This window comes from Mycteria americana, chromosome 7 (genome assembly GCF_035582795.1).
Source record: "Mycteria americana isolate JAX WOST 10 ecotype Jacksonville Zoo and Gardens chromosome 7, USCA_MyAme_1.0, whole genome shotgun sequence".
Taxonomy (NCBI): Eukaryota; Metazoa; Chordata; class Aves; order Ciconiiformes; family Ciconiidae; genus Mycteria; species Mycteria americana.
In genome coordinates this window covers 38,012,670-38,027,117 of record NC_134371.1, presented here as the reverse complement: position 1 = coordinate 38,027,117, position 14,448 = coordinate 38,012,670, and the positions used below count along the sequence as shown (strand labels likewise).

Genomic DNA, 14,448 nt, shown 5'->3' with positions numbered 1-14,448 from the left:
TAATAGCAACAAGAATCTGCCTCTGTCACTGTTCAAGGGCTATGGCAGGGTCTCCTCACTAGCCATGGGCTCCACTCAAGGCTGATTTAGGCTCCACCAAAGCCAGCAGGACTGTGTGTGGGTCAAGTCAGCCCGACATATCTCTTGATGACTTTGCCCAGAAGGACTTGCCTCTCTCAGCTGAGCACAGTTTCAGGGCTAACACCAACCATGCTCTTTTTCTTCTGCGTCCCCAGGTCCTCCCCGCGCTCGGCTGACCAAGGCTGGCTTGTAAGGCTCTTCCCTCTCCCAGGAAAATGGGGACTGACAGTGAAAACCCAGTCCTGAGGAACGTGCTCATCAGCTTCAATTTGCTTCTGCTGGGCACCGTCCTCAAACCTTTCGAGTGCCGGCTGGAGGTGACAACAGAGCCAGCCAAGAGGCCAGCAGTGGATGAGGAGGGTGGCCTTGCCAACTGCAGCCCACCCATCAAAGAGCAGCCCATGGTCTTCCACCACATCTACAACATCAACATCCCCCTAGACAGCTGCTGCTCATCCCTGTTCAAGTCTTCGGCTGAGGAGGTGAGTTCCGAAGACGACCGGCTGGCAGAGTACGCAGAGCAGACCTCCGACAGCGAGAGCCAGGTCACCTTCACCCACAGGATAAACTTGCCCAAGCAGGCCTGCAAGTGTTCCACCTCCCTCCCATCCCTGCAGGAGCTGCTGAGCAGGATTGAGATGCTGGAGAGGGAGGTCTCCATGCTCCGGGACCAATGCAACTCCAATTGCTGCCAAGAAAATGCAGCCACAGGTAGTAATGCCATCCTGTTAGCTCTTGTTGGGGACTGAGGGCTCAAGCTAAAGGCAGGAGAAATAAATACAAAGCTGGTGATGCCACTCAGAGTGGCGATGGAGGAAAACCTGTGTTCACCCATGGTGTGGCTGTGGCTTTAGGGAAAAGCCCAGCTTAGGTCCTCCAAGGCAGGAAAATCCCTGGGAGGGGTTTGGTCACTTGAGTCCCCATGCCCTGCTCGCTGCAGAAACCCCGTAACAGACAGAGCTAAAGCCCTGTTTACAGATAAAATTACCGCTGATAAGGGTGATCTCCCAACCCTGCAGTCCTTGCAATGCTGTTAGAAATCTGCTACTGCACATGGGACAGGGAGGAGAGACATAGCTGCTGCTCTCCTAAGCTGTCCCTGGGCTGAAGGCAGCACCGTGGGAGCCAGCAATAAACCCCTTCATCTTCTCTGTAGGAGGAGTGAATGTGTATGAAAAGCTGAGTTTAAAAAAAAAGAATAAAAAATACAGGGAATAACTTCTGTTGCCATGACAGATGCAAACAAAACCTATAACAAAGGCACAAAACCATCAACAGGATACTTCATCTGAATAACAGTATGTGCGGTTTGTGAAGCTCTCCGAGAGCCCCCATTAGGGTTACCCCATCAAAGACGGCCCCTCGTTTCACCGTGGCCATTCCTCAGAGCCAGGGAAGCAGCATGCAGTTGAAATGAGATGGGTTAAGAAAGGTTTGGGCTACAGGCTGCATTTCAACAGCGCGGGAGCTAGCACACTGATGGTTTTCCTTAACGTCTCGGGGAGGTCGGTAAGAGGGGCTGTCCCGAAGGGCATCCGTCCCTCGTGCAGCCCAGCCCTGCTCGGGGCCCCAACACACCAGGGCTCCTCGCAGAAAAAAGCCACCAAGCAAGGAGATGCACACAGGGCATCTTTCCAGGGGAAAACAGCCTTTCAGGCTAAGAACAACAACGGGGAGGAAGAAAAATTAAAAGCAACCCTTTTCCCCCCAATGCCTGCTGCCTTTTTTTAAGTTTTTCAGCTATTAGTGTGATTTTTCTGGTGGTACGCCAACTCCTCCATGTTGAGGACACATTAAAATGAAATGGGAGCGACCCACACTCAGGTCAACAGAGTTGGACCAAGGGTGTGTGGGTTGGGGAGAGAGAAACCGGGACGGCACACACAGCAGGGTGGCTTGGGCTGACCTCTCCCGTGCAGCCAGTGGAAGTCGGTGCATTTCCAGCTGCAGGCTCAGCCTGCATCCCCTCCCGATGCGACAGTCATCAGCTGCGTTAAAAAAAGGCAAAACGGAAAACACCCACACATGCCACCGGTGTGTGCAAAGCAAGGGTTAAAATCATGTAGGAAACGCAATGGGAAAAACCTGTTTTAAAGGAATTAATTTGAAACTCTGATGGGCCTATTTGGGTTACTTGCAACATAACGCAGACAGTCCCATTAAACATTCATCAGTTGGTGGTGTCTCCACTCCCATCACAGATGCACTGAGCTAAAACTGGAGTAATTTCATCTATTTTTACAGGAGTTGCTTTCAATTCACTGCACCTCAGAGGAGATCAGGATCCCTACCCCACTGCCCGAAGCATTTCCCCAAGGAAAGCTGCTCTCTTCCAGCACACTTGCAAGCATCCTCTCTCCTCTTTTGTTAACTTAACTAGAGGCTGAGTTCTGAAGAGAACCTGATCGCCATTCCCAGTATTCGCAGTTTAGATGGGAAGCATCCTGCGAAGTAACCCAAACGGGTCTGTATGGCACAGCATGTAAATTAACTCCTTTTACATGAGCATCTGCTGCACCCGCCATAGGAAGAGCTGCTCGGGTAGCTCAGCTAGGATGGAAAACTTAGTTGGGGGACAAAAAGTCCTGTGGCTTTGTGGTGCAGAGGTTTCCCAAGGGTTGGAGGAAGCACAGAAAGGGTTTCTGTTCTTCCTCAGTTCATAACCCTAAGCTGGAGCTGTGGGTCCACATTGAGGGGCAAAAGAGGGGAGCGTTGGCTGGTGCCTTTGTCCCCCTGCATCCCTCCTCGTCCCAGAGCATCCTGTGCAAGGCTGCCAGGTAAAGGGGGGACATTAGAGGTGGTGGCCATGGTGGCCATGTGCTTTCCCCACTTTCCCACAACCCCAGCACACCCAAACCCATGATACTTTGTGCAAAGCCAATGGCTCTGTCTTAATCAGGGTCACCAGGACAAGGATGAAGATGATGTCTTTGGGTACATACCTGTTTCTTGTAGAAGACAGAGTGAGCAGACTGGGACCTCTCACCTGTGAAAAGGAACAGTGGGTGGAGAGGAGACAACAGCAGTCATGGCTGGTGCAGAGGGCTTGGCCAGGGAAGGCTTTTTCCCAGTAACAGATCTAGGGAGGTTCCCATCGACTGAGTGCTGACCTGAAGAAAAACCAAAGGGAGCACTTGCACCCCAACAAGGCTGACAGCACCCATAGCCATGGAGGCCAGTGCTCCCGAGGGGACAGACAAACTCCTAGGGACTCACCCACTCCCCACCATGAGCCCATATCACCAGTTCTGCCCCTGCCAGCCCTAAAGCCACCAGCTCCCCAGAGCTGGGCATGCTCAGTCAGAGGGACGACCATCCCCTACTTGCCCCACACCTTGCCCCCCTTCCCCACAGCCCATCAACAGGCTGACCCATGGCCAACGCTGACCTTTTTCCACCTCCCACCCGGTGGGCTCTGACCCTGGGTCCCACATCCTTGCAGGGCAACTGGATTACACCCTGCAGTGCAGCGGTCACGGGAACTTCAGCCTGGAGTCGTGCAGCTGTGTGTGCATGGAGGGTTGGGCAGGCAGCAACTGCTCCGAGCCCCGCTGCCCCCGGGGCTGCTCCAGCCGTGGCGTCTGCCTGGAGGGCCAGTGCATCTGCGACAACGACTACGGGGGCGAGGACTGCTCCCAGCTCCGCTGCCCTGCCGGCTGCGGCTCCCGTGGGCTCTGCGTGGATGGCGAGTGTGTCTGCGAGGAGGGCTTTGCCGGGGAGGATTGCTCCCAGCTGCGGTGCCCCCGCGACTGCTCAGGGAAGGGCCACTGCGCCAATGGCACATGCATCTGCCAGGAGGGCTACGCCGGGGAGGACTGCGGGTGGCTGCACTGCCCCAACGCCTGCAGCGGCCGGGGGGTCTGCCGGGACGGTCTCTGCGTCTGCGAGGAAGGCTACGAAGGGCAAGACTGCTCAGCAGGTAGCGGGGGGTGTGCACAGGTAGATACAGACCCTAAAGTATGAGTAAGGGCTTCAAAGTGCCCAGAGCCCCGTAGGAGCACCATGAAGCTTGGGAGAAACCCATACCTGGCAGAGCATGTCACATAGGACCTGCTCAGGCCCCGCAGTTTGACTGCCTCCCTGCTGTCCCTGTCCCCAGAGACGCCACGGGCAAAAGTTTGGGAGGTGAGCAAAAAGCCAGCGAGGTTCGTCCCAACATTGCTGCTAAACCCGTGGTGCAACAGAAGCTGCAGTCAGGTTCTCCTGAGCCATTGCCTTGCTATAGCATTTAATACAACCACAGACAGCACATAACCCCCAGCCCAAAGCCTGTACCCGTGTCCCACCAGCAGACCCACACACCCTTCCCCACGGCTGGGCAGGAGGATAAGCCACGCACACCCTGACGTTCTCCTTACCTCTGCCCTTCCCATCAGTGGCTCCTCCCGAAAACCTGCGAGTGACGGCGATCAGCGACAGCTCCATTGAGCTGGCATGGGATAGCCCCGGGGCAGCCACTGAGTACGTCGTCTCGTACCAGCCGGCGGGGCTGGGGGGCACCCAGCTCCAGCAGCGGGTGCCCGGGGATTGGAGCAGCATCACCATCACGGAGCTGGAGCCGGGCATTGCCTACAACATCAGCGTCTATGCAGTCATCAGCGACGTCTTGAGCATCCCTGTTACCTCCAAGGTGATGACCAGTAAGTATCCTACTGCACTTGTCACTTGGTACCTGGATAACCAGAGGCGATGCTCAAGCTGGCTCACATTTTCCATAAAAACCTTCTGGCAGCATAAATTGAGCCTTCAGAAAAAAATATTGGGGATATTTTTAACCCCATTTACATCTGTACGGGGACATAGGAAAGGGGGAAATGTGTCCACTGTCTGCACAAAGACTCAGTCTAGATGAAAACCTGAATGACTGACAATCAAAGAAACTTTCAGTGTTTGATTGAAGCCACCAGAATATGGCCCAAAATATCTTACACTTTTTTCCTCATAGAAAATATTGCGATATATCACAGAAGTCACAGGTTCTCCTCCCAGTCCTGATGGGTTCCCCGTGATGAATCCCAATGGCATGGGCAACAGCGCAGCAAGAGGGGATGCTGCTGTGCATCAGAAGATATGTAGTCCTGACCAAGACCATGATGCACAGAGGAAAACAAGAGTATCAAGCTGTAATGGCAACCTCCTGAAAGGATCCTCAGAAACCAAAGATACAGAGGGCAGGGGGAAACATAAACTATCCAGACACCCCTTTTGCAACCCCATAACTCTGTATGGTGCAGTTAGGTGTAATGCAAAGGCAGGCTGTGCTGTCCAGCAGCCCAGGCATTTCCCTCCTCTCCCTCTAACCCGCCCGGAGTGGGCACAAAGGGGCAATGACTCTGCTAACAGCTACCAAAAGGGTCCCATTTTCATTGTCTAGATAACAAAATAGCTGCAGGGAGCTGGGTGGGGGCGGCTTCCATCTGCACACCCGTCCTGCTCTGCTCACCGCCCTCTGCTCCCTTCCAGACCTCGCCAAGCCACAGGGCCTGAAGTTCAAGACCATCACAGAGACGACAGCAGAGGTGCAGTGGGAGCCCTTCTCCTTCCCCTTTGACGGCTGGGAGATCAGCTTCATCCCCAAGGTACCACCACCACACGCATGGCATTGCAGGCTATACCCGATCACCCTAAAAACACTGAGCGAGTGGATCCTAAATTAGCTTCCAATTACCCCCCCCCAAAAAAAAACCCAACCTCTGTTTGCAATTTCTGTGCTTCACATCAGACAACCCCAAACACCTCAACCTCAAATTGCCAGCTTGCGTTTCCCCAGTAGTCTTTGGTGTCAAGACATGCATGTCCTCAAAGAAATTCCCCAATAAAATCAAGAGACGAGCATATAAATAAGTAAACCTTCCAGCCTCGCTGCCTCTTGCTGTCACCCCCTCTTTTTCCCTTCCATCTCCTTTGCTGTGACCCTTCCTCCTCCTCCTCCTCTTCTTCACCCCTTCTCTCTGCATGCTAAGCTACCCAAAGCCGCCCGGATCGAACCGAGCAGCCACCAGCTCTCAGACAACAACCTTCAGCATCCCCGAGTCACACACACAGCTAATTCCTGCCACAGAATTTTAATCACAGTGATGAACAGGTAGAATTTGTGCCAGAAAAGATGAAAGGATGAAAATGTTGCCCTAAATATCGCATATTTTCTATGTGCGGCAACAAAAATTGTACATCAAGTATTTCATCTATATTCATAATTTCTACACCATTTAGCCATAAGTATAGCTTCAATTGTATATGGAGCCTCTTTACAAGAGCTTTCAAGCCCCAGCAGTAAAAGAAATGCTGATTAAGGGCTCAATTATGCCATTTTCACTTGCACAAAACTCTCGCTGGAGTCAAAGGCAGCTCTGGGCAGTGGAGAACTGCAGAACTTGGCCCCAAAGTTTTAAATGCTCTTAACTGTAAAGTGTCATTACACAGCATGAAGCAAGGGCCTGATTGCTTAAATAACTCATTCCCTCACTTCCAGAAAGGCTGGAAGGATCTGAGTGCAATTTTGGGTACATCCATACACAAACTCTGTTGGAAGTCTAAGTTCAGGTACTGCAGGTATAAACCTCATGGTAATTTTCATTCACCATTGGGATAAAAGCCAAAATGATAAGGCAATGTCAGGGAAGAGCTTTTGGTAGCAAAAAATAGGTATCTTTTAAACATTTCACTGATACTCGGGAATTAAGCTCAACAGCATCCCCCTGAAGCAGATAAATGGGGATATATCCATTTTAGGATAAGGACTTGCCGGGATAGAAGCAAACTTCTCCCCACAAGGTCATCAGCAATAGGTTTTTCTCACTGATAAATACAAACTGTTGGCCCCGTTTGTGTTTTTAAGCTTAAAACTTAAAACCATGCAGAAACATTTCTGGATTTAAAGGAAGAGATAAAGTGCAAAAGGAAGGCTGTTCCTGGATGCAGGTTATTGGGGCAGGGAAGGGATGTAGCTCGTAGGGCTTTGAAGTTCTCGCATCTGTCGGTCAAGCGCACAGTCCTGTGCCACAAAGACACAGTCGTGCTCCTGCCCATCTGCTGCCGAAATCAGACTCTCAATTCTCCATCACCAGCTTTTCTCCTAAAATAAGGCAGAGGGTGCTGTCTCCTTCACTGCCTGGAAGCCACGCTTGCTCGGGCAAATGCTAAACCATCGCTGCACCCCAAATAAAACCAAAATCTAGTCCAAGAGGCCTCAACGTGAAGAAAACAGAGTTATAACAGCAGCATCACAAACAACCTCTACGAGCAAAATCGAGCTCGCCCTGTCTTTCTTCCTGAAAACCGGGCAAGAGGATGCTAATTTGGTCCTCCGCGTCCCCACGAGGATGCTCGCACTCTCCCGCAGAGCAATCCTCCTTCCGTTGCCTCTGCAATGCTCTCGCTCCTTGAAAGCGGGGCCAGGCGGGGATTGCCCATCTGCTGTGTGCGCTGGGGTGGGGGGGAAAGATGAAGCAAAGACAGATTTAGAAAAGAAAATTAGGAAAGGTAAGCTGGCAATTTATGGCTAAAATGGAAGATTTCCTGTTTAATGAGAAAAGAGATGAATATGAATTGAGAGCTATGCGCAAAGATTTGTTTAGCGTGTTATTAGTGAAGACAGCAGCAAGAAAAGATCCTTTGTCCAAACACTGGCAGGAAAGGTGACATTTGCAGTTGCTTAAAGCCTTACACTTCTTCAGAGCAAAACCGCAAAGTATAACGAGTTTAATAAAGATACTTAAAAAGCAGGGGATGGCAAAATAAAGACATTACAGTTTCATACCTATATACGAACAACAGAAGGCTCCTGGCACCTGAATAGCAGGGAAAAGGAGTCCAGCCCAGGATCTGGTTTTATTATCTTTTCTCTTCTGAAGAACGGCAGACACGCAGATGGCAAAATACAGAAAGGCGGGGGGAGAAGGGATGGGGGAGGATTTCTCAGCCCCAGCACATGGGTGCTCCATGCTTGGAGAGTGACTTCACCCTGGGTTTCTGCACCTCCATGGTGGGATGTGCCAGGGCGAGGATGCATTTTGGGGGTGCAGGGCTGGGTGTGGAAGGATGTGATGTGGGGGCACCTCCTCCCCATGCATCAGTCCCCGCCCCAAACACCTATTTGGGGGGGGGGGGGTGTTAATGTTTTTTTCTGCTCCCTGCCAGAACAATGAGGGAGGTGTGATCGCCCAGCTGCCCAGCACTGTCACCACCTTCAACCAGACAGGGCTGAAGCCGGGGGAAGAGTACACCGTCACTGTGGTGGCCCTGAAGGAACAAGCCAGGAGCCCTCCCACTTCCGACAGCGTCTCAACCCGTGAGTGAGCCCAGCCCTGGGCAGCATGGCAGTGCCCAGGGCTTGGTCCCCAAAATAAGGTCCCAGCAGTGAGAGTGGCTCAGCACTGCATGGGCAGGGATAAAACTAGGACCACCCAACTGCCCAAGCTACAGGTGCATTGCAGCAACGGCTTCTTCATGCGGTATTTTGTCCCCCTCCCTCCCGAATTGCTGTGAGCACAGAAACTGTGGTGAGGTTAATGGGGTTGGGAGCAAAGGCTCAGGTCCACTTTTATTATATAGCTGGATAAATTCCTCTTCTCTGCTAATTTCAGAGGCAGGACACCCCCCCAAAACATCTCTATAAATGTATTGCCTACTCATATATAACAGATTAAAACTCCCACCTGCTTTTGTGCCACTAAGTGCCCTCTACTCCCATCAATTCAGGCAAATCAGGCAGCAGGGCAGGGAGCCAGGAGCAACAGCACATCCTCTCCTAACCAATTTATTTGGCTGGTCACTGGTCCGTCCCGTAGGCTAGAGAAAATTCAACTGGGTCTTCTCCTCGCTGAAGGAGTCGTGGAAATGGGCAGAGCTCACTGGGGAGAAGAGGCTCTCCACGCCAGATCTGCTGCAGTCTGCCTTGGCAGCCAGGCAGACATCTACCTCCATCCAAGCTGTTGCAAACGGAAACAGCATTTAAATAGCTGCCAGAGGGTTATAACGAGGTGATGCTCTCTCCAGGCTGCTAATTTGAGGCAACGGTGAGAGTGAAGGGAGGGTTTCTCCACCAGCAGCAGCTTGCTGCAGGTCTGAGCTTCCTCAGCACAGTCCTCTCCTCCTGCTTTGCCTCAATGCTCAGCTCGACGTGGCTTAACAGAGACATCTCCTGGTCAAGCCTAAATCTTCCTTTCCCTAGGAAGTCAGAAAAAAATAAAAAGAGAGGCTGGTACTTCAAACTCAGTGGTTGACCTTTGCAGGGGAGTACAGATGGTGGGCTCCTGGCTCTCTGCTCCATGAAGGTGTCCCTGTGCTGGCAAGTCTGCCTTCCTCTGCAGCACCCCCGTAGCTTTGCCCCCATCATCCTTGTTCTGCATCAACACCTTGTGCTCGGATCAAGCAGCAAAGGCATGGTTTCACACTGCACAACTAAGTAGAACTTGATGCTCCCCAGCATTACCTGGATGACTGGACAACATGAGGTAGATGGAGATTCAGGGTTTGGATAAGCATGACCTGGTCCTGGCCAAGCTGGACACCCAGCTCCTACCTAAACACCCTGCTTCCCAGCAGTCTTCCCTTCTCTGTTGCTGTTTTGCCTCCAGACCTCACCCCACTGTTCCCAGTTCCCCCACATGTCCTTTTCTAACCCTCCCTGGTCCTTCCCACTCCTGCCCACACACATCTCCCCCAGAACTTCCCACCCTGGGGTGCGGCATTCAGCACATCCTTATTATCTAGTGTCATTTTCTAATATATACAGTATATTAGATGTACTTGCATGCAGTATAGCCTGAATTACAGAACCAGCATGGGTTTTTTCACCGACCTTGTGATCATGTAAGTGATAAAACAGGCTGCCCAGCAGGCTTCCTGCATCAATGCTGCCATGGCACAGGAGCAATGACCAGGCTTGGCCTGCCCATCCATCCGTGCAGCGGTTAGGTCCTGCTGGACTCAAAGCATCCGTCACCCAGGCTTGAGCCCATGGTTTCCAGAGGTTGAGTGTTTGGGGATGCGGAGGAGGGAAGGGCCCAATTCTCTGCAAAAGAAAGCAGAAATGTCCAAAATGGTCTCCCAGTAAATCCCTGGGATGAATTTAGCTAACACCCCTTTATCTGAGAGGGTTTGGTGGACGCCCACCATAGCCCCACACCCAGCTAGTTATGAAGACCTGCCAGAGCAGTTGCATTTTCTCCTCTCTCCCCACTGCTAAGACAGCAACAGCTTTACGAGCTGATCCCTCAGCTTAACGACAAACCAGGAGCTGGCACCGAAGCAGGAACATTTCTAGAGACATTCCTCAGTTCTCGATGCTTGGATCTGTCCTTGGCCCCACGTTATTTAACACATTGTCAACGCCTTTCAAAAGACATAATATCGTTGTTGATAAATTTTGCCAGTGATGGAAAGGCTCAGAAAAGAGTAAATTGAGTGGAAGGAGATCATCGGTAAAAGCAGTTTGAATGGCTCGAAGAGCTGGGCACAAAGGAAAACTATATGTTTTCCAATGCATCGTGAAGTACGAGCAGTTACCTAGGAGCAAAGAAAGTGGAACGCAGTTAGATATAGGAGGTTTTATCCTGGGAGGTGCCACCTGAAATGTATGGGGAGGAGTTGTTGCCAATAACCACCTCGAGAGAAGGGCATGAGTTGCATTATAGCTGTAATGGGCATCGATGGGAGAGCTGCTGGGTCCTGCTCTGGTGTCCACAGCTCAGGAGAGACATCGGTGAAGCGGAGAGAGTTCAGGAAAGAGCCAGCAGATTGGGACAAGGGACTGGGAAACCACTAGGACCAAACCCCCCTGAGTACCTTGGGGCGGGGGGTCATGTCTGTTGCCCATGCCACCTCTCTTCCTTGTCCCCAGCTGCTAATTTGGGCCACTCTGAAGGTCAGGTTGAAGCATCCCTGAAACTTGGTGTCCCCAAAGCTGCCACCTTTCCCAATCCAGCTCTCCCAAAATAACAGGTGCCCTTTTCCCCCCCATTCCGCAGTCATCGACGGCCCAACGCAGATCCTGGTGCGGGACGTCTCCGACACAGTGGCCTTCGTGGAGTGGACGCCGCCGCGTGCCAAGGTGGACACCATCCTGCTGAAGTACGGGCTGGCGGACGGGGAGGGGGGGAGGACCACCTTCCGCCTGCAGCCCCCCCTCAGCCAGTACTCCCTGCAGGCCCTGCGTCCCGGCGCCCGCTACCGCCTTGCCGTCAGCGCCCTCCGGGGTGCCAATGAGAGCCGGCCAGCCCTCGCCCAGTTCACCACAGGTAGCTAGCTGGCTTTGCTGGGACAACTGGCATGAATTTTTAAGCCTCCAGCAAGCATGGGCAGGTGGCTTGCTGCAATCTGCAGATGGCCTGTCCTGCAACAAGCATGGGGTTTTGCATATCCAGAGCCGAATTGAGGGGTTTTTGCATCTGGGATTTAGTGGTACCTTGTTTTTTCCCCGGCATGAGTGAGCTGGGGTTTAATCCGGTGTACTGGGAGGAAGCGGTGCAATGAAAACATGATGGTTAAGATGCAGGTCTGAATGAAGATGCCTGAATGCAGGTGTCTCGCATCCCGTCATGGTCCTGGTGCAAAGCAAGGCAGAGCAAATTATTCAGCTCACCCTAAAACACACATGCACAGCTCAAACCACCCTCTGACTCCCCTCTCCACCCGTGCCTACATTTCCGTTTAGTCCCTAAACCTCCAGTGCAATGGGTCTCCGCCACGTCCCATGCCCCACGGGGATGCTTGCATGGTCTCCAGGGCAACCCAGGTGACCCCAGATGCCAGCGACCAGGAAGATGACTCAAAAACATGCATTTAGATGACAACCCCTGAGCAAACCCCACCTTGGCCACGTCCTGCTGCAGCATCAAGGCTGAACCTGCTGCTGCCTGTGACACACATCCCCACCACTTTCAAAGTCCATTCAGACCCATAGCTTAGCTTGAGCCCACAACTAAAATTTTAAAACCCAACAGTTTACACCCTTAATAGCACCCATGGATCAACGTGCAATTCTCAAAAGCACCAAAACAGCAAGCACAGGTATGAATTTAAGATGATGCTCACTCCCATTCAGCATCAAGAGCCAAGGCAGATGCATTGCCTGAGGAATCAGCAGTCAAGCAGCTGAAAGCAGCCCAGTCAGAAACATGGTTATCTTATTTTATATCTTCTCCGAATACCCTAACTGGTCAGTAAAACTTTAATTAATGTTAAGCCTGCAGATAGCTAACAGGTTTAATTTACCGTGCCATAAAGGTGGAGGTAGAGCGCATATTTCAGAGCTGGTTTATGGTATATGAATTACTTGTCATCTACATTCCTGGTGGATACTAGGCTCCTATTACAATAACTGCGGTGTGTGAATTGTGTGTGTATATATCTCTATAGATATATATTTTGGACGAGATGTTCACCCCAACTGATCTGCTGCGTTGTCCTTCCTTGCTTTATTTCTGAAAGGCAACATTAAAAAATCCCCCTCTAAACCCAGATCGATGGATCGGAGGAGCAGTAATTGCCCCCTGTCTGCTGCCACCCAGCCCCTGCCTGGCACCAACCCATTGCTCACCAGAGAGGTTTATCATGAAAACCAGAGAAGATTCAGTGCACAGCCCCAGCAGCACTAATAAACAAACCCTCTGGGCAACATCTGAGCGTGAATGAGCCTGTAAAGATGCTCGAGGTCTTCTAAGAGCAGTTCAAGCCAATGCATGACTGCTACAGAGTCCTTTTTCTCTTATGCATGCTGCCTCCGTTTCCCTTACTCTAATACAGGGGGGAAACGCTTTTTCAAATAACATGCAATTAGCTCCCAAAGTGAGTTACTGAGGGATGCTGTGAATACCCCAGCACTGACGTTGGTCTCGTGGGTGGCATCTCTGGGTCTGTGCTGAGCAGGAGGTGAAGGCAGATGCCCCAGCCCTTTCTGCAGGGACATGCCCTGGGAAGGAGGGACCACACATGGGACCTCACGGACATCACACCTGGATACCCCTCCGCTGCCGTTTAGCCATGCCAAGGCTACAGGGTGCGTTCCAGGTGCCCGGCGGTGAGACGGAGCCTCTCTCCCTTGTGTCGCGCAGAGATCGATGCCCCCAAGAACCTGCGGGTGGGCTCGCGGACACCCGCCAGCCTTGAGCTCACCTGGGACAACAGCGAGGCCGAGGCACACAGCTACAGGGTGGTCTACAGCACCCTGGCCGGGGAGCACTACCATGAAGTCCTGGTGCCGCGGGACACCGGTCCCACCACCCGGGCCACCCTCGCAGGTATGTGTGCACCCACACACCCTTCCTTCCCCTTCTCCTCCTCCTCCTCCTCGCAAGCAGGTAGGGCAATGGAGAGCCCAAATCAGCACTGATGCTCAGTTGCCCTCATGCTGGCACACATTTGAGGCCGGTTTGAAGTTTACTAGTTATCGAAGATAAGGTTTTCCTTGGGATGAAGCCCATTTTCCCCTCTGTGGGTCTGGATTTGGGCACTGCTTATCCACAAGCTGAGTGATGCACCTCCAAGCGATGCACCTCCGAGCGATGTACCTCCAGCAAGGGTCTGTCCAGGTCTCAAATACAGCTGGCAAGGAGCAAAGTGAGAAATGGGGAGAGGAAGGCTCTTTAGGCTGATCTGGAGGAAAATATTATTTCGCCCTTCCTTTTTTTCCTTGCTGGGAAAGAGCCACAGGCGCCGATGCCCTTTAGGCAGTGATGGGGATCAGGCTGCCTGAGTTCATTGCCTTTTTCTAAATCGGGCACAAAGCAGACCCGAATCCAGGGATGCTATTTTTGAGCAAGCCCCTCAAGCAGTATGTTACTCAGGCCAGCACAGAGGGTGCCACTGGGAGCTGCAAACACCACCCACTTCCCACTGCCAGGAAAGTGCCAAACGCCCTTTGCAGCAACACCACGAAGCACCGTGTGAGATCTGGTTTCCTTTTTTCAACTACAACCGCTTGCCTGCTGGATTTGCAGCTCCAGTGGCCTTTCTTTGAGCAAAAGACTGACTTACACACATACAAAAAAGATCACTCATTCATCTTGAAGCTCTTCTGTATGACAGGACACCAGGTTCTTCCACGTTGACTCTCTTTGTCCTCCTGGGACCTCCCCAGCCCGAAGAGGGCTCAGGCATCTCTGCCATATGGACCTATAGGAATAAGTTCAGTGGGAAAGCTGAATGCCAAGTTACAGGCACAGCAGCACCTGGTCACGAGAAAGGCTGGAGGGCAGGAAAGCAATTAGAGCAGTTAGCTTGAAAAATGTGGTATGCAGAAAGAAGAAATGTTAGGGATAGTTTCTGCTGCATTCATGATGAGGATGCACACGGAGAAGTGGGATGAGATGGAGGGGGACAGCAAGGGATGGGAGACCCAGTGCTGGTCCCCTGCTAGCTTTCCTG

The 14,448-nt window shown here is 52.0% G+C and overlaps 1 protein-coding gene across 2 annotated transcripts in view; it reads left to right on the top strand.

The window, feature by feature from the left end:
- The first annotated feature begins 296 nt into the window (after window positions 1–296).
- TNR (tenascin R) overlaps window positions 297–14,448 on the top strand; it is a 29,982-nt gene continuing 15,830 nt past the window's right edge. For both annotated transcript variants that reach the window (XM_075509199.1, XM_075509198.1), the window contains exons 1-7: window positions 297–792; window positions 3,524–4,000; window positions 4,458–4,721; window positions 5,545–5,660; window positions 8,221–8,371; window positions 11,052–11,321; window positions 13,137–13,322. In XM_075509199.1, coding sequence (XP_075365314.1) covers window positions 297–792; window positions 3,524–4,000; window positions 4,458–4,721; window positions 5,545–5,660; window positions 8,221–8,371; window positions 11,052–11,321; window positions 13,137–13,322 — 1,960 coding nt within the window. The remainder of the gene's footprint in view (window positions 793–3,523; window positions 4,001–4,457; window positions 4,722–5,544; window positions 5,661–8,220; window positions 8,372–11,051; window positions 11,322–13,136; window positions 13,323–14,448) is intronic.